The 18,949-nt window shown below is 41.2% G+C and overlaps 1 protein-coding gene across 1 annotated transcript; it reads right to left on the bottom strand.

Annotated features, from left to right (window-relative positions):
- Positions 1-5,634: 5,634 nt before the first annotated feature.
- efhd2 (EF-hand domain family, member D2) lies at positions 5,635-16,228 on the bottom strand. The gene is made up of 4 exons (XM_026332754.1): positions 15,942-16,228; positions 9,314-9,461; positions 9,069-9,203; positions 5,635-8,373 (listed from the first exon to the last, which is right to left on the bottom strand). The coding sequence occupies exons 1-4, from the start codon at positions 16,226-16,228 to the stop codon at positions 8,242-8,244; spliced, it is 702 nt and encodes a 233-aa protein (XP_026188539.1). The 3' UTR covers positions 5,635-8,241.
- Between the last annotated feature and the right edge of the window lie 2,721 nt (positions 16,229-18,949).

The raw sequence follows: 18,949 nt of genomic DNA, 5'->3' as shown, positions 1-18,949 counted from the left end.
AGAAGTGAAAAACAAAAAAAAAGTGAGAGGCACAAAACAGCTGGGTTTATCACAATAATTTAAGACCATCTGCAGACTCCAACTGCTTGATGCCAAACAGACAGGTTGTTAATCAGTAAGGCCCATAACAAACCTGTTTTTAGGAGATAGGTGTCAACTAATTGATGTATGCTCCATATGTTTGGGGAAAATTCCTCATAGATTGTATAAAAATTATATCTTTTATTTTTAATCTTTGTATTTTTGTTATACTTTTTTTGCTGTAGTTTTTTACCATTGAGTGTTTAAACCCTATTTTTGTATTATTTAAATTTTTAACTTTATCAATAACCTTTTCTCATTTTGTGAACCTCCAAAACCGAGTTCCTGAGTAAATAAAGTGTTAAACTCTTAAACTCAGCTTTAGTCATTTTTCCTCTGAAAGTAAACATACAGCAAACCTGTATTCCTGACACATCAAAGAATAATGTAGATGTTAAAAATATTCTCCAAATGTGGAACTTCATACAGGAATGATATAAAAGGAGCTTTTAACATTGATTTTCCTTCAACACTGGGTAAAATAGGCAAACCGATCCCACATTCCTCCATTTTGTGACCACTCTTGCACGTGTTGCGTGTTTTTCCAGAATCGTGTGTTTGCTCATCAGCAGGGCCATTAACTATAGCACACCTTTGGCAGGGCAGGGCAGGGCAGTTCAGTTTTATTTGTATAGCGCCAAATCACAATTTAGTCATCTCAAGGCACTTTACAAAAACAAAAGCCCCAACCAATCCCTTATGAGCAAGCACTATTGAAGTGAAAAATCCCTGCAACGGAAGAAACTTCCAGCAGCTCAGTATGGACAGCCACCTGCCTTGACCAGTCAGGTGAGTGGATACAGAAGAGAGAAAAGAGCAGCCACAATAAACAACAATACACACTGCAGGTTGGTGGGGCCAGTAACTGCACATCAGTAATATACAGCTCCAGGACCAGGGACATGTGCAGAAGGTACAGAAAGAGAGGAGAGAGAGAGAGGGAGAGAGCACAAAGTTAGTGACATTCAATGGTGAAATATACATGTGAGGGGAGAGGAGAGCAGGGTTGGGGACCCCACTGCAGTGATGGAGAGTCCTCGGGCAGTCTAGGCCTATAGCAGCATAACTCAGGGATAGTTCAGGGTTACCTGAACCAACCAACTAGCAGCTCCTTGGTGGTAAGTTACTGGGGGTGGATGAGATCTGTCTCAAATACTCAAGTCTCTGGATGTTTTTAGGCTCTGCCTCTGCAACATCACGTGGCGACCGGGGACAGTACCCCTGGATTGACAGACTTGGGGTGGTGGTCCCTCTTTTTAAGAAGGGGGACCAGAGGGTGTGCTCCAACTATAGAAGGATCACACTCCTTAGCCTCCCTGGGAAGGTCTATGCCAGGCTGCTGCAGAGGAGAATCCAGCTGATGGTAGAACCTTGGATCCAGGAGGAACAATGCAGTTTTTGTCCTGGTTGTGGAACACTGGACCAGCTTTATACTCTCTCCAGAGTGATCGAGGGTTCATGGGAGTTTGTCCAACCAGTTCACAGGTGCTTGGTGGACTTAGAGAAGGCATTTGACCACGCCCCTTCACTGTACAACTGGAGCAGGAGCTTGGTTCACATTGCCGGCAGTAAGTCAGACCTGTTCCCAGTGCATGTCGGACTCTGTCAGGGCTGCCCTTTGTCACCAGTTCTGTTCATTATTTTTATAGACAGAATTTCTAGGTGCAGCCAGGGACCGGAGGGAGACCAGTTCAGGGACCACATCTCTGTCATTTTTTTAGATGTTGCTGTCCTGTTGGCTCCTACAAACCAGGAACTTCAGCGTGCACTAGGGAAGTTTGCAACCAAGTGTGAAGCAGCTGGGATGAGAATCAGCACCTCCAAGTCCGAGGTCATGGTTCTCAACTGGAAAAAGGTGGCTTGCCATCTCCAGGTCAGGGTAGAGAGCCTGCCTCAGGTGGAGGAGTTTAAGTATCTTGGGGTCTTGTTCACGAGGGAAGGACAGAATGTGAAATTGACAGATGGATCGGTGCATCAACAGCAGCAATGCGGTCTATGTATCGGTTCGTTGTGGTGAAGAAGGAGCTCAGCTGAAAGGCAAAGCTCTTCATTTACCGGTCAATTGGTCATGAGCTTTGTGTCATGACTGAAAGGACAAGATATGGATACAAGCGGCTGAAATGAGCTTCCTTCGCAGGGTGGCCGGGAGCTCCCTTAGAGATAAGGTGAGGAGCTTGGTCACCCGGGAGGAGCTCAGAGTAGAGCCACTGCTCCTCCACATTGAGAGGAGCTAGCTGAAGAATTAGATGGATGGAAAGATGGATGTCAGAACAAGATCAAGGGTGGGATTGAAACAGTGGGTAAGTTTATTAACATTTTGAGTGAAACCAATTGAATCTAATATGAATTAAATGCAGTGTTGAGACTTATTTTCAACATCTACATGAATGTTAAAATCTACCACTATAATGACTTTATCTGAACTAAGCACTAAATCAGATAGGAAGTCTGGAAATTCAGTTAAAAACTCTGAGTAAGGGACAGGTGGGTGGTACACAAATGTTGTTCTGTTCAGAAAGAGGAATACTCTTAATTAGTTTTTATGAATAGCCTCTCTTGTGTTAACTTTTGATTTATATGATTTAGATCAGGGGTAACCAACCCTGGTCTTTAAGGGCAACTGTACTGCTGCTCTTCCAGTTTCTGATTGGCTGAACACACCTGGTCCAGGTCAGTAGTGGGTAGGGCAGGAATAAATGGAAAACAACCAAGACAGTGGCCCGTGAGGGTTGGTGACCCCTGATTTAGATGTTCAAGGAACAGATACTATGGGGTTTGGGGGGGATGACGGCTCTAAGGAAACTGCATCCCGGTCCCCACTCTAGATTGTAAAACTTTAGGTTAGCTAATAACCTCAGCCAGATTTCCAGAGATGAGAGCTGCACCATACAAAGTGGGATGTATGGCATCCCTCGCTTCCAGACTGGGTTTAATTCAATTCAATTTTATTTGTATAGCGCCAAATCATCTCAAGGCACTTTACAAAAATGAAAAACCCAATAAATCCCTTATGAGCAAGCACTTGGCAACAGTGGAGAGGAAAAACTCCCTTTAATGGAAGAAAAAACCTCCAGCAGAACCAGCTTCAGTTTGGTCGGCCATCTGCCTCGACCGGTTGGGGTGAGTGGACAGAGGAGAGAGAAAAGAACAGCAACAATAAACAACAAATAGACACTGCAGGTTGGTGGGGCCAGTAACTGCGCATCAGCGATATACAGCTCCAGGACCAGGGACACCTACAGAAGGTACAGAGAGAACAGAGAGAGGGAGAGAGCACAAACTAGGGGAGAGAGGGAGCGCAAGGTTAGTGACATTCAGTGGTGGAATATATATGTGAGGGGGGAGGAGAGGAAGAGAGGGGAAGGGAAGGGAGGGGAGGGTTAGGATATCTGACAAATTTTATCTCTAATAGTTGTGATTTTATTTGTAAAGAAACTCATAAAGTCATCACTGCTGAGAGCTAAGGGAACACTGGGCTCAACAAAGCTGTGACCTTTTGTCAGCCTGGCTACAGTGCTGAAAAGAAACCTGGGATTGTTCTTATTTTCCTGAGTCTCCGTGTCCCGGTCCCCACTCTGGATTGCCAAAGTTTAGGTTGGCAAATAAATTCAGCCAGATTTCTAGAGATGAGAGCCGCACCATCCAAAGTGGGATGGATGCCGTCCCTCACTACCAGACCGGGTTTTTCCCAGAAAGTGCCAAATTGTTTATGAAGCGCACATCGTTTGGTGGACACCACCTAGACAGCCAGCGACAGAACAATGACATGCGGCTAAACATGTCATTGCTGGTCAGACTGGCAAGGGATCCAGAAAAAATTACAGAATCCAACATTGTTTTGGCAAAATTACACACTGAATCAACATTAATTTTAGTGACCTCTGATTGGCGTAATCAGGTGTCATTGCTGCCGACATGAATAACAATTTGAACAATATTTACGATTAGCCTTAGCCAGCAGCTTCAAGTTTGACTTGATGTCACCCCCTCTGGCCCCAGGAATGCATTTAACTATGGTCGCTGGCCGCACTTCCAAATCAGTGATCCTCGCCTCCAAAGCTAGCAGAACCTTACACTTATTACAGGTATCATTATCACTAAAGGAGGCAGAGGAATAACTAAACATCTGGCACACCGAGCAGGAGAGAGAGAGAGACAGAGGGAGAAGCCATGTTACTAGCTAGCTAAGTGTGACCGGTGGGTTTCTGCGTGGTGTTGAAGTGAGGATGGTGACACTAGGATCACGTTTGGAGGCAATCTCCATTTATTTTCTGACAATAAAAAGAAAAAAAGAAAAACCATGTAAATATTCGGCTCGCCCAGCTCCTCTCCCACGGGAGAATTGTACAAAAGGGCATTTACACATTTGACATGAAACACAATTAATGTACATTTAGACATACCTGACAATAAAAAGAAAAAAAGAAAAACCTCCATGTAAATATTCTGCCCGCTTCACTCCGGAAAAGGTCTCCACCACGAAGCAGACCGTTCCAGTTCATGTCACTTCATGTCAAGTGTCTTGCCCTGTTTCATGTCTTCTAGATCAGTGTCAGCCTTATTAAGCCAGTAGTCGACAGCAGATTGTGGCTCCTATTGAGCCTGGCTGGCTTGTGGGACTCCTGAGCCAGTTGATGGGTACTGGCAGGCCAAGTGTGCTGTGGCCTGGGCAGTGGTGGAGGCAAAAACTCTGGTCTGGTAGGAGTTTGGTGAGGCATGGAGGGGGAAGGAAATTCTGGCAAACGGTCCTGCATCTCAGGAGGGGTAAGGAGTGCTAGGAGTGCTCTGCCAATACTGTTTACAGTGGAGGTGGGAGATGTTGACCTCAGCTGGGGATATTGTCAGATGGTGGAAGGAATATTTCGAGGATCTCCTCAACCCTACTGACACGTCTTCCATAAAGGAAGCAGAGGCTGAGAACCTGGATCTGCCCATCAGCCAAGCTGAAGTCACTAGTTCGGCAACTCCTCGGTAGCAAGGCACCAGGGGTGGAGATCCATCCCAAGTATCTCAAGTCTTAAGTCTGGATGTTGTTGGGCTGCCATGGCTGACACACCTCTGCAACATTGCATGGTGATCGGGGACAGTAACCCTGGACTGACAGACCAAGTTGGTGGTCCCTTTTTTTAAGAAGGGAGACTGGAGCGTGTTTTCCAACTATAGAGGGATCACACTCCTCAACATCCCTGAGGGGGACACAGGACTCAAGTGTACTCACTAGTACTGTGACACAGGGGCATTGCAGCAGCGATGTCTGTGAGAGGGGAAGGGCAGAATGATCAATTCTATTCAAAAAACAAATTGAGATCCTTCACCTACTTCTAGTACCCCACAGCCTGGGAGTTAAACTTTCTGTGGGCCAAGATGCATTCAAGACCTTTCCAGACTCCACTGACATTCTGTTGCAGTTGTTCCTCCATCTTCCTCCCATAGCTGGCCTTCCTCTCCTCGATCTTCCTTCTCAGCTAAAAGGCCCTCTTTCTCTCCTTTAGGGGAGCTTGAATGTCAGGGGTGATATTTATTATTAACAGCCTTCACAGTAACAAATTCTTGTAAATGATTCAAATTTCTTTTATTGCTTTGTGCCATGTTGCAAAAATTATAGATAATTTAAAGCGATAATCCTCAAAATCACACAAAAGGTTACACTTGACTGATGTGTGGAGAAACATCCATTCAACATATTATATATGTTAATGATACATGGTTTTAAGTTAAGGTATAGCTAGGGAATATGAATGAATACACAGTCAATATTTTTCTGAAAATTTAGATGCCACACAATATGACAATGTATTTTACATTTGCACAGAATCACTCATTTGGTCCACAGAACGATGTAAAAGATTAAAGTTACTGCCTAATCCCACATAGATGTTGTATACAGATGTTGTATACATATGTATACAAGTTGTATACATATGTAGAAAAGTCCATTTAGCTCATTAAACAAGATAATTCAGGAAAAGCTCCAATTCAGCACTGGCACTGTTAAAATGTAAATTGTAGCAAACATTCAGTAGGCATGCAAGGCTTCCAAAAACTGCACTGCCATTATGATCTATTGATTGCTCTGTTAATAAATGAGGCAATTTATTGTTCTGTTTATTAATGTAAAATGGAGGAATCTCTCAAGCTATACCAAACAAACCATCATAACACTTAAACCACCTGAGAAAACAAGGAGCAGGTAATTCAGGAGCTTGGGTGGCCCTGAAAATACTGTATGTTAAAGATGAGTTAGTTAAAAAAGATCAATCATATATTACTGCTGCATTAGCTAAAAAAAAAAAAAAAAAACCGTCTTGTGATTAAGAGACATAAAATGATCATGTAAGGCCAAATTGTACAAATCTTGTAGACACAGGGCCCATAAACTGGATTTCACATTAAGTAAGGACAACAAGAAAATGAGCTGATTGGCATTCAACATGGGTTTCAATTAACAATCATGTATTTCCCATTAGTCATAAGTTTACAGTTAGACTATAAAAAAATACAATAGTTAAAGCTTTTAAACACCATAAGTGGTACCGGTCTAAATGCTAATATGGCACATTTTGTCTAGGTTCATCTAGGTGCATAAAGGAAATGAAAAATCTGGGCCTTATTTGCATAGTTTCCTATTCCTAGCAAGTATAAAAAAACATTTGTTATTACATTCACTGATAAGGTCTGAGTACCTGAGTCCAAATCAATGATAGGAAAATGAAAAATGAAAGTTAAATTATTTGTTTTTATGTCAACCTACAGTAAATATATTACATTTAAACCAGGAAATAACTTTAATTTACAGGGTCACAGCAGTAGTCTAACAGTTTTTATGTTATATATTGGTCCCCATGTTTCTTGTCTGGAAATCTCTCTTGCTACAAAATAAAACAAAAAGAAATACAACACACACTTTCACTTCCTCAGTAATTTTGACAATTGACAGCCAACTTTCTGATCTTCATGTGGCTGGTGTGAGTGAACATTATTAGTGATCACTAATAATTAGTGAACAGCATCAGTTCCAATTGACTTATTACTATGAGGGCATCCTTTACCTTGTTTTGGAATTTTGATTAGGTAGAAGCAAAAATTGATTAACGTCTAGACTAAAGCCACACCCGAGATCACTGCAATGACGTTGGTCAATACAATGTTGACAGAGCTAATAGAACTAATGGCCAAAACTAGAAGGGCCTGTGTTTTATTTTAAAACTGTATTCCAGAAGGCCAAAGCAAAACAATGCTGAATGATGACCACCACAACCACTCCTAACAACTACCTAAAGTCTTATTTAATGCCCATATAGCCCCATTGTACAAAACTATAGACCTGACAGTAAAAATGTAGAATTCAGTTCTTTAACACTAACTGAATTTTGTGTAAAACACATATGACTGCCATGTGCAAGTGCATTCATCAATACTGTATTCACATACCATGAACTGGGGTATACTAGGTACAACCGAGACATTTAAGATACAGTGTTGAGACTGGAAACACCCTACAAGAAGTAGCTGTGTATGTGCTGTTTAGGTTAGGTGTAACTGTTTCAGGTGAGACAATTTTGTTTTATTCAAGTAGACTGACTGGAGTAACAGATTCATGAGTGTAAAGGTTTATTTGAACCCCAGGGGTTCAGCAGCTTAGATATAGAATGAGGCAGGATTTTATTGATCCTGGAAGTTTGTCATGGTGACAACTATCTAAACTATTTTTGCTGGAGCCCTCTGTGTTAAGTAATATCTAGGTAAAAAATTGCCTCTTTGATGTTGGGGACGCAGATATTTTAAGAACCACCAAATTCATCTAGTTCAATATGTACGGCTTTACTAGAAATCCTGCTATAGTTCCACAAAACCTCTACAAAATTTGTACTAAACTTGCATTGCTGATGTTTGAGGGTGTAATGAAGCAAAAGAGCTAAAATGCACAGATGTACCTACAAAGACTAATCATTCAATCTTTATCGGCTATTTGCATAAGCATAGAAAGTGCTGATTTTTCATATATACTGTATTAAAGACTGGTGATCAACAGGTATTGGTTTTAAAGCCTGTGTTTGACTACCACTGTAAGACATACATGGAGCATTCAAACACACCCATTTTACAAACTGATAACATTAATACAACACAGCATGTGTGGCCCTGAGAAGAAAAAGGTGATCACTTGAAGGTTGATTGCAGTTCTCTGAAAGCAGCTCGTCTCTGTTTCTGCTCGTCTGCCTGCTTCTTTTTGGCCTCCTGCTCTTGGCGGATCTCTGCCTCAAACCGGTTGGACTCGTTGATGGCATGGACCTGAAGCAGTAAAACACACAGGTATCGGGAGAATTAGTGCAACCACAGGGGAAAAAAAGAGGAAAGTGAAACCTTGGGGTCAGCATGACAGGACAACAGATGTAGCTCTGCACAGTGCAGAAGACAATATAGTGATGATAGTCATATTGTTGCAAGCAGAGATAGCAATTATTAAGTCAGACAGCTGTAACAAAAAAAGTTTTAGATTTGAAATTGTTTTAAGAAGAAAATGAGGCAGCATGCTGAAAGCCCAAATGGACATCCAGAATAAGAACTAAAGACCTCACATAATTGAAAATGTAATACATGTAACCATAGTTTTCCTTCAAAATGTTTACTTTTCATTTAGTTTTAAGGCTTGTTTATACAAAAGATGTTTCAGACAATTTTCACAGTCATCTGTTTTATACTAGTCTCATCTTACAGTATACCATGAGACCATGATTTATTTTATCAATAAATCTGACACAGGCTGTACAACGGCTCTCATTTCACTCATGCAATACATGTGTAACCGCAACCCAAAGCATACTTTCAGGCCACAAGTCTGTTTTGGCCTCTTTAACCCACATTACTATTGTGATTATTTGCATGCAAATTTGTGTCCCTTCCTGTCTTTTTGCTAAAACAGTTGTGTCTGTCTGCTCACTGTAGTAAAGAAAAAAGTCTGTTTGGGACATTTGGAGTCAACTTACTTTGGCTTCAAAGAAGGTTTTTGCTCCTTTGACACCCTCTGTGGAGACGTCAATTTCAGAGAGGCGAGCAAGCACACTGAGGCCACTGTCTTCTGCCAGCTCTCCTGCTGCTGCCTTCCGGAAGATCATCAGGAACTGAGGAGGACAGGAAGGAGAGAGAGACAGAGACATGGCTTTAGAGAGACAGAACTTTACATCCTCTGGCTGATTCTAATCTGTGTTTTTTTTTTTTTTTTTTTTTTCACCTCTCTGAAATTGAGCTTGTTATCCAGGTCCTCATCCACCTCCTTAATCATGTTTTTTAAGCCGATGTGTGTCTGTGGAGCACCAAGCTTCTCCATCATCAGCTTTAGCTCCATCAGGTCAATGTAGTTGTCTTTCCCAGCATCATACCTTAAGAGTTAAATACAAAAAGTGCTTCAGTTCAGAGCAGCTAGCAACAGATGTATCAAGTGTGTTTTGCGGATTATCTGAAATCTATAGTGTCTGAAAAGAGTTGCTGATGAATAACGTAACTGAATGAAAGTTTTCCATTTTTTTCTTCTAAATTTCATCAACTGTATTTAGGCCCAAGAGAGGGTGGATAAATACCGTAGTTAAAGTGTGGAAATTTATCTACATGGTATCGTGTGTGATCCCAATTTCTGCTATATATAGTTATTTTTTGCTTTGGCTTCTATAGTTGCATTTAACTTAGACTAAACATGTATTTTTGATGTTTCAGGGTATTATGGAGCAATACAGCCAAATGAACAGATGAGTCTGTAGATTAACAATAGAGATTAATAATTGTTTTTTTATTTAACTGTCATCTGTTTAGACATGCAGATTCATATTTGAATATCCAGTCCATTGCATTGTAGACTTGTTATCAATGTGTATAGGGCTTTGAGCTTGTGTTGACTACTGTCAGACATACACAGAACATTAGAACACACTCATGGACAAACTGATAGCATCAATACAGAGTTAAAAGTCCTAAAGAAAGAAAAAAAAAATGTATCTGCCTGCTTGAATTTTAGATTTTCAGTTGAAATCCAAACTCTTCTGCTCCCCAACCAATAATCAATAATGTGTACAAATTTGCACAACCTTTAGATTCACAATCACAATACCAACTGTTTGGGACACTTCAAAGCCTCAAAAATCTGACCTTTACAATCAGATGTTAAAAGTTTCTACATGTGTAACCACAACGTAAACAGTGCAACCACAACCTAGCTATAGGGCCAGTTTCTGATTATCTTAACTGTAGCTGCTTGTAGGATTAGAAATATGAAAAGCACCTTAAAATGACATTGTTCATAAAGACTGACTTCGCTGTGCGGGCAAGAAAACATAAAACACTGGGACCACAGATAACTGTGCTGTAGTTACATCTTCAAAGGATAGAGGCATGACCAACAGTAACATTACTCATGATAAACAGCAGGGTTAGGACTATGTACTGTGAAGAGGGCACAGGGCACACAGAAGTTGTGGATGTGAATTCAGCTGCTTAGACCCAGACGGCATCAGTCAGATATGGAACCACTGCCCTGAACACACACATTTTCCAACATAATGGAGCTGTGCCCAGCAATTTCATTCAAGTTCACACTCGCTTCAAACAGTGATTGGTAAGCTGTGTGACGGTGAGAAAATATGCAGGATTTCACTCTCTGCTTTTTTCATTATTTAAAAAATGTTTTCAGTTTCCTGTGAACATCAAAGTGTAATACTATCAATGCCACCCAGAAAAGACATTTTGACAATATGTGCTGTTCATCATTGTTAAAACATATCTTCCTCATTCCTATGGCTATTTCTAATACCTTTTCGTGGTTGTATGACTGTAGATTGATGGAAAACAAGACGTACAATTATTATTATGCCTATGCTTTTAATTATTAAATTATTTAATACTGATAACTACAGTACGGCCACAAAAGACATGTAAAAAAAAAAAAAAAAAACCCCAACTGAATTTTCAACCAGATTAATCTAAACACTATCTTCCCCAAATTTCAGCGATATGTAAATTTTGAAAGCAGGAGCAAGAACATACTGGACTTGGTTTACATCAGTATCCCTCAGACCTACGTGAGACATCATCCCCTCCCTAAGTCACTGTGACCACATCATAACACCACTAGACATACCATTAGTTAAACGGGTGTGAGTGTGTGGTTATCTAGAGTTTGAGTCATGGTAACTGGACTTCTAGTTTTTAGGTCAAAACATTTCACTACTCATCCAGGTAGCTTCATCAGTCTAAGACAGAGATGGGCACCAAGGGCCACAGCCCAGTTTGTTTTCCAACTATCCCTGCCTTACCAATGCTGATTACCTGGGTCAGGTGTTTTCTGCCAATCAGAAGCTGGAAGGTACCAATTCATTTTGTCCTCCCCCACTACGACCCTCATCTGAGATGGTATGTTCCAGCTTGTGATTGGATGAACACACCTGATCCAGGTAATCAGCAGTGGGTAGTGCAGGGATAGTTGGAAAACAAGCAGGGCAGTGGCCCTCGAGGAACATGGACTGCCCCTGGTCTAAGAGAAAGTTGATATGGAACCTTCAATTTATCTTTCAGGTTGGCTTCGCTCCACTCCTAGCCCAATAGGCTCATTAGGTGAGCTATATAAATCAGATGGGAGTCGTTAGACCCACATTCCTGAATTGGTTTCACTTCATACCTGCCCTGAATAGGCTCATTAGGTAAACAAGAAGTGAGCTCAGGTGAGGGTTGTTAGTATCTAATGGTAGGCTCATGCGACCCCTCATATTCACCAACTGCCTGCAGTGTGTGTCCTCCCAGGAAGACATTTAAAGTGTTCCTGAATTTCCTGTGAAAGGGCAGCCTGGTAGACTGAAAATATGTTATGCCTGAGCCCTCCATACCTGTTAAGGGAGGGCTTTTCCACTTGAACATATATAGCTTCTCTGACACCTCTCCCAATCCACTTAACTTCTCTGTCCAAAATGTGTACATTATTGTCTTCAAATGAGTGTCCTGTCTCTTTTAAATGGAGGTGCATAGCTGACTGTGGTCCTGAGGAGCTCTCCTCCTGCTGGGCCATCCTCCTGTTAAGTGGTTGTTTGGTTTTCACCAATGCAGAGTTCTGAGCATTCTTCTTTACACTGGGTGGCATATACTACATTGCTCTTCTTTTGTTTTGGTGTCAGGTCTTTAGGGTGAACCAGTCTCTGTCTCTGTGTTGGTGGGTTTGAAGTGAACTGGTATCTGACGTTTCTGAAACATCTGCTACATAGGGAATGACCAGGTTTTTCCTCTGTGGATCTTGAGGCTCAGCCGTGTCTGTTTTTCTGCCTCATGTGGATGTTGCCTTGTTGAAGGTGGTAATTTTAGACTAGAGATTTTTAGACAATTGGCTATCGGCTGGTGTTGGAGCATTTAGGCTGATTTTTGTTCAGACACTTGTGCAGGCAGCCAATTTCTACAGACCACGTGACTGATGGACACCAGCAGCAGATTACTGCGAGTGCATGCTGCTTTGTACAACTGCACAGAAACCACTTTTTAAACATTGCATGCAAATTTAGTGCAAAGACGGTGTGTTTATGTGTGTACTTTAGGAGGCTGTTATCTGGTGGGCAAGTAGTATCAGAGGGAGCTTATTCAGTTTTTGTATGTGTTTGAAACTTGAAATTGTATTTCCTTGCCTACTTCGTGCGACCTGTGAAGTTGCTCCAGCAAGTGTACAAGAATACAAAAGTATTAATACAGACAGCTGCTAACACAGAGTAACTGCATACCATTCTGTGCTATGCACAACTGTGCTAATGAGATTGCATTTCCTAAGTTAGACCCGGAAGAGAAGTTTGACTTCTGTAAAACTTTTCAGTTTTATATTATTAAAGATTATTTTTTTACTGATTAATTAAACCTTTGATTATAATTGACATTTAGCTGCACATTAGTTCATTAGTACATTACAATACTGTCAACAGGTACAATAGCCTGCCCGCTCAGGCTTGAAGCCTACTGAACCATTTCTGATTCATCTTAAAAGACCCTGAAACTTCTTTTGTCTTACAGTGATTGCACACTGAGACTTCAATTATTATTATTTTTTTTAAACGATAGACAGTTTAAGCTAAGCAGCTTTTGATGGATGCTATTAGATTTGCAGAGACCTTCCCTACTGCATATCCTCTAAAACAGACTGAGACTGAATCACCATTAGTTCTCACTACTAGAATATAGTGGCTGTCTCTATAATATGGGAAATGTGCATTCAGTTTTTGACTTTCACTTGATCTGATCATACTGCATTTCTGTGACCAGGCAGGGTTAGTAAGGCATTACACTGCAGTAAACACAGGCAGTCTTGATAGTGGCTGCATCTCTTTAAGTAATGCTTTTAAAACAGTGGGACAGGACTAGACATGACAGGAACCTGAAGAATCTGGGTACTGAACAAAAACTCAGCCAAAATTCAAGTACCTGCAAAAACAAAAACCTCAAAAGTCAGATTAAGTAACAGTTTCTCCTCACTGTTGACTAATGTTCTGCAGCTAGAAAAAGACATAATGAACAGATTCGTTAGTAGATGCTAGAAGCAATACCTTGATTTCTTTCTAAATTTAATCAGCCATGTGTCAGCTATATGTTTTGTCAAGAATTCAGATTTACTAAATATATTAAGTGAACTGCAAAAGTAAGAGGAAGTGTTGAGTAAAAGTAGCATAAACACTCATTTCCTCACTGCCTGCCACTGTTACCATTATGCCTTGCTGCTACAGAACATCATGTCAAATCCTGGCTTACCCTAAATTCCTGTCATTCAGCTCCAATTCAATTGTAGAGCCTGACTTTGCACTCATACTGCAAGCATTACCATCAACAAGTCAACATAATTCCTTCCACATTAAACTAAGTCGTGTGGATAGCAAATAATGCAACTCACCAAAAGGCAAATACTGCTTCAACAGTTACCACAGAGTAAAAGCAACACCTGACACACTGTGAGCTTCACAAAACATTTGATTACTAATCTGTAAGTAAAGATGGCTTCACATAAGACCATTTTTAACAGGGGATGACTTGTTGCATACATCCTGTATGCCCTGCATGATTCTGAGTAAAATATGAATCACAGATTTTTTTTTTCAATGAAAACTGAACCACCATTTTCACTCATAATTCTTGACTAATGACTTTTACCGGAAGGCTCTTCTCAGGAAGCCTGACTGATTTTATTACTACTATTGGAGCCTTTACTTTCACTATGTCCAAATATATTGGATTTGTTTTTGAGTCAGTCTTACTGTGTGCAACTGATCACATGACACATTCCTGGCGTGAACACAATATTGTTATTGGTTAATGTGGCTTATTGAGAAAAAGGGAGCACTGGGTTTGATGCAACAGATTTCGTCTAAAACAACAAAAAAAAACCAAAAAAAAAAACACACTTAACTGTGTAGCAATTACCTGCTTTTTATAATGGCATTTATCTGATAAAACTTAAAGAATCAAGTCAGGATCTGCAGTATCCAAATCTAATCAAATTGTAAGAAAATGCACAGGAGGCCACAAGTCCAACTATATACCTATGATGATAATTGGACAGAAAACCTAAACCCTCTACTATCTTTCTTTTTTTTTTTGGAGAAAAATAAGAAACATAGTATTATTTAACCTGCATAATAGTAAATGTAATATTTCAGTGAGTCAAACCTTACCCGGCATCAAGACTGTTTTATGCTATGATTGTATACTAGCTGTCACGTTCATATTTGCACTGTCTGGCAAAGGCAGCTGTAACAGTCAACCGTTGGGAAAGTCCATCTCCCTCTCCAGCTGTGGTTTTTGCTCCCAGCTTAGGAAACAGGACAGGATGGTTATGTTTTTTAATTACCTTTTAGGTACGTATTTCAAATTCTCTGACTGAAATGTAGTTGCTGTGAAAAACACCTATTAAAACATGTATTAGGCAACTATCAAATATTGGCACATTAGTAAGCCAACAAAGTAGCATACACCGCTAGCCTGCAAAGGTAACAGTAGGTCAATAACATAATTATTGTGACAGGCCTAAGAGTTAACACAGCAAACTGACAGCCAGATTCTTGACACCAGTTATCCTGAGACACTGATGACCCTTGTAACCTTGACAGGGCCTAAGTTGAACTCATTAGGTAGTCTAAATTTAACTGAAGTTTATGATCGCAGACACGACCTTGGGATTAATTTAATTTTAATTTTGATTTCAGCACAAAACACAAACAATGCAAATGGAAAATGCAACATGTTTCCAAAGTCAATGAATAAAGGAAAAGGTTGTGTTAAGTGTCAAAACTAACACCATAATTTCTCAAGACTACGAAAGAACTAAGAGCACTTTGCAATATTTTATACTTGAAAGCCTGTAATCAGATGCCCTTATAATTGACTTGAATAGTACCCCACCCTCCAATGACACCAGCTAGAAGAAAGTGGGAGTTAACTATACCACAAAAAGATTATTTTCTTTATTGATTGACCTATTTCCTTTGTTCGTTTGTTAACCCTGTATCCCATAAAGTCTAGAGTACTGGCTTTCAATTGCTCTCTTTTGACTTTTGTTTTGTTCAACTAAAACATTCCTTCCTGCTCACGAGCCTTAAATTTAGATTAAAGTGTTATGTTATTCTGTGGTACTTCCTAATAGTAGCACAGCTGACATTATAATTTACGTTTTAATTAAACGTGGCCTACATGAACAACTCAACTTCCTTATATGAGCAATATTAATGACACTTCCCTGTCAAAACCTACTGAATCATGAAATTGAAATAGGGAACCACTGTCCTGGAACCATCATTAAGATTTGACTGTTAACATGCCAAGAATATCAGGCTTCAACCAGACTGACACACACTCACGTTTTGAACATTTTTTCCATGTCTTTGATCTGTTTTCGGGAGAACTCCTTGAACTCGGTGTAAGGGTTGAAGACCGTCATGCTGGGTTGGCAGTGCTCACCGTGCCCCTCGTTCAACTCTCCTCGACGCATCAGCTTAGCGCCCAACTCCAAGTCTGCGTTGGCCGTACTCGGTTTCTCTTCCGAGCCATTCGCATGTCCAGGGTCGTCCACAGCGACAGGATCCTCGGCTCCTTCCTCGATCTGGAGGCGACGGCTGAGCTTGGACGAGAGCTCGTCTGTAGCCATTTTCAAACTACTAGCTAGCTAGCTGTGACAGTAAGGCGTCAGCGCACAGAAGTAACGTTACAGATTATAGCTGCCTGTTTCCCGCCCGTTACCGCCTGTGCACAGATAGCAAATGCGGAGGTAGATCTAATACTCCTGATTATATCGTTTTGTTTTATCTACTCACGAGCTTAACTCTAGCTACCACTACTTAACGGTGTTGCATATTTGTTCCTTAGCTAGATATCATTCTGTAGCCCTATCACGCTGTCACCAACCACACCTTTTAAAGACGCAGACAGGCTCGTTTACAGCCTGACAAGACGTAGAGGCAGCGGGCTGTGGGGAGACGGGGTTACACGCCCAGCCCCGCCCACACCAAAAGACCAGCCCACACCAAAAGACCAGCCTTTATTCAAAAGCAGGAGAGTTTTAAGTGTCAATCACAAATTTGGCGGATGTTAGAAGCGTTTCCGTAAAATACACGCATATAATTGGAGCTTCTGTGATGCTCTCCTACACAGAAGTTAGGCACAGCACAGCTACACAGCTAGACCCACTCCTTTCTTAAAATGTGCCTCCGTGCCTTAGGCAGTCTTTATCTCCGGCTTCAAATGAGCTGGGCCAGTAACAGCCATTTATCTGCAGTGGGGCAGCTTTATGTGTGACTTCTTCCTAATGTTTCTCAATGCCAGTCCCAAGTCCGCAAATCTTTCTACAATTGAATTTTGCTGTTTACGGCGTTCAAAAATATGCACACCATAACACCATGTTTTTACAACCAAAACCACAACGATCATTCACTAGCATCTCTACTCTACTGCACGCCATTCACTGGTCTCACTGTCGCTTTGCTCGCATCATCCATCCATCCGTCCATCATCTATTCTCACTTATTCCTAATCAGGGTCACTGGTATCTGCTGGAGCCTGTCCCAGCTCTCTCTGCGTGAAAGGCAGGGGTACACCCTGGACCGGTCACCAGTCCATCACAGGCCCACACAGGGACAACAACCACACACACTCACACTCACTCCTATGGGCACCAATCAACCTGACATACATGTTTTTGGACTGTGGGAGGAAACCGGAGTACCTGGAGTAAACTCACAGAAGCACAGGGAGAACATGCAAACTCCACACAGAAAGGCCCCTGACGGGTTGCAAACCCGGGCCCTTCTTGCTGTGAGGCGACAGTGCTAACCATTCGCCAACCGCTCTCCCCATCTTGCATCATATCATTCATTTCTCCGATTAGTTTATTCTGCGTTCATTGGCCTGCTCCCTGGAATTCAATCTCAACCGAAGAGACTCCAGACTAATTCTTTGTATAGAATAGAAGAAGAGTTACTTGGGTCTGTGTGCTAAACACTTGTCATAAATGAAAGGAGCAAATGCAGCTTGCAGTTTATTGTGTTTCCAAGCTTAAGTACATAAATGTCCAAAAAACAGAAGAACTGGTTCACGGTTTTTACGCTAGTCACATTAGGGTTAGTTATGTATGCTCACTGTACAGAAACACACCTTCTGAAGCTGATCTACTTGTACTCAAAAGCTTATTTCTCATTAACCATGACAAGACTGCTGATCAAATTTAGGACAACATAGCGTTGTGATAACAGCTGACCTGTGGTGTATGATGAACTGCACATGTCCCACAATCTATTTAGAAAATATCTTGCCAACTAAGAATAAAAATTTCAGAACATAAATCAGCTATTACACGTGCACATTATTTTGGTGCCCAGTTCCTGTGTTCCCTGTAGTTAGTTCTCAGTAATTTGTTTCATTACTCTTATTGGTTTGTCTTATTGGCTGATTAGGCATCAGGTGGAAGATTACTTTTACCAGCTCTCCACTTCACCTAATTGCTGGATTGTGCTGTGACCTTACTGTTCCCTCTGTGTGGCTACACTCCCCTGAATCTATTTGGCTTTCATCCTGGTTGCCGAGTCTGGTGATTCCTGGTTTGGCTTCCGAGTAGCAGAGCACGTTCTAATGAGTCTCCCTGGCCTCTCCCTGTTCTTGTGTTCTGTGTTGTCTGACTCCAGCTTCCCTGAAAGTAGACCACGCTCCTCTAAGTCTCCTCAGTCTCCTCCTGGTTCCTGAAGCCCGTGCCTTCTGCCGTCTGTTTCCCTTTGAGTGGCAACACTCTCCTGAGTCCCATCGGGTCTCCTCCTGGTTCCTGTGTTCTGAGTGCACGGGTTCTCATCAGCTCCCCTGGGCCTCCAACCGGTTCCACATTCCCTTCATTTCCTGGTTCATGTGTGCAGGGTTTCCTGCTATTCTCCCCAGTCTCTGCAGGCCTACTCCGGTTCTCCACTTTTCCTAGTTCTGCTCATGTGTCCCTGGATTCACCTGTGTAGACACTTGAGTTGAGTTTTCCTTTAAAAAAAAAAAAAGTCCTTATCTGCAAACATCCTTATCTGTCCGAAATAAATTTCATTTACATATACAACACAACATTGGAAAAAATGTGATTAGATTTTAAATCTGACTAAAACTAAAAGGGAAACTCTGACACATTTATGCAAAATTCAAAATCAATCAACACTGCCACAAATATGTATATACATACAACAAAGTGTGCATCATTTTACCAGCCTGCAGTAAGGCACTGGCTGTGTATGTCACCAGGATGGCTGTAAAGGTCCCCAGTTTGATGCCATTTTAAAAGATTATCTGGGACCTAGAACACAAACACACAACATAAAGATGCTATATACAGTTTTTAATGTAACTC

Source organism: Mastacembelus armatus, chromosome 7 (assembly GCF_900324485.2).
Source record: "Mastacembelus armatus chromosome 7, fMasArm1.2, whole genome shotgun sequence".
Lineage (NCBI taxonomy): Eukaryota > Metazoa > Chordata > Actinopteri > Synbranchiformes > Mastacembelidae > Mastacembelus > Mastacembelus armatus.
Note: the sequence above shows the minus strand (reverse complement) of the source record. Positions and strands in the feature narration are given on the sequence as shown.

Bases quoted from the DNA above. Each gene is read 5' to 3' on its own strand.
- efhd2 (XM_026332754.1), bottom strand. From the start codon at position 16,228: ATGGCTACAGACGAGCTCTCGTCCAAGCTCAGCCGTCGCCTCCAGATC. The intron at 9,462-15,941 runs GTGAGTGTGTGT...TTAACTCTTAAG, and splicing joins ATGGAAAAAATGTTCAAAAC to GTATGATGCTGGGAAAGACA. The intron at 9,204-9,313 runs GTGAAAAAAAAA...TGTCCTCCTCAG, and splicing joins ACAAGCTCAATTTCAGAGAG to TTCCTGATGATCTTCCGGAA.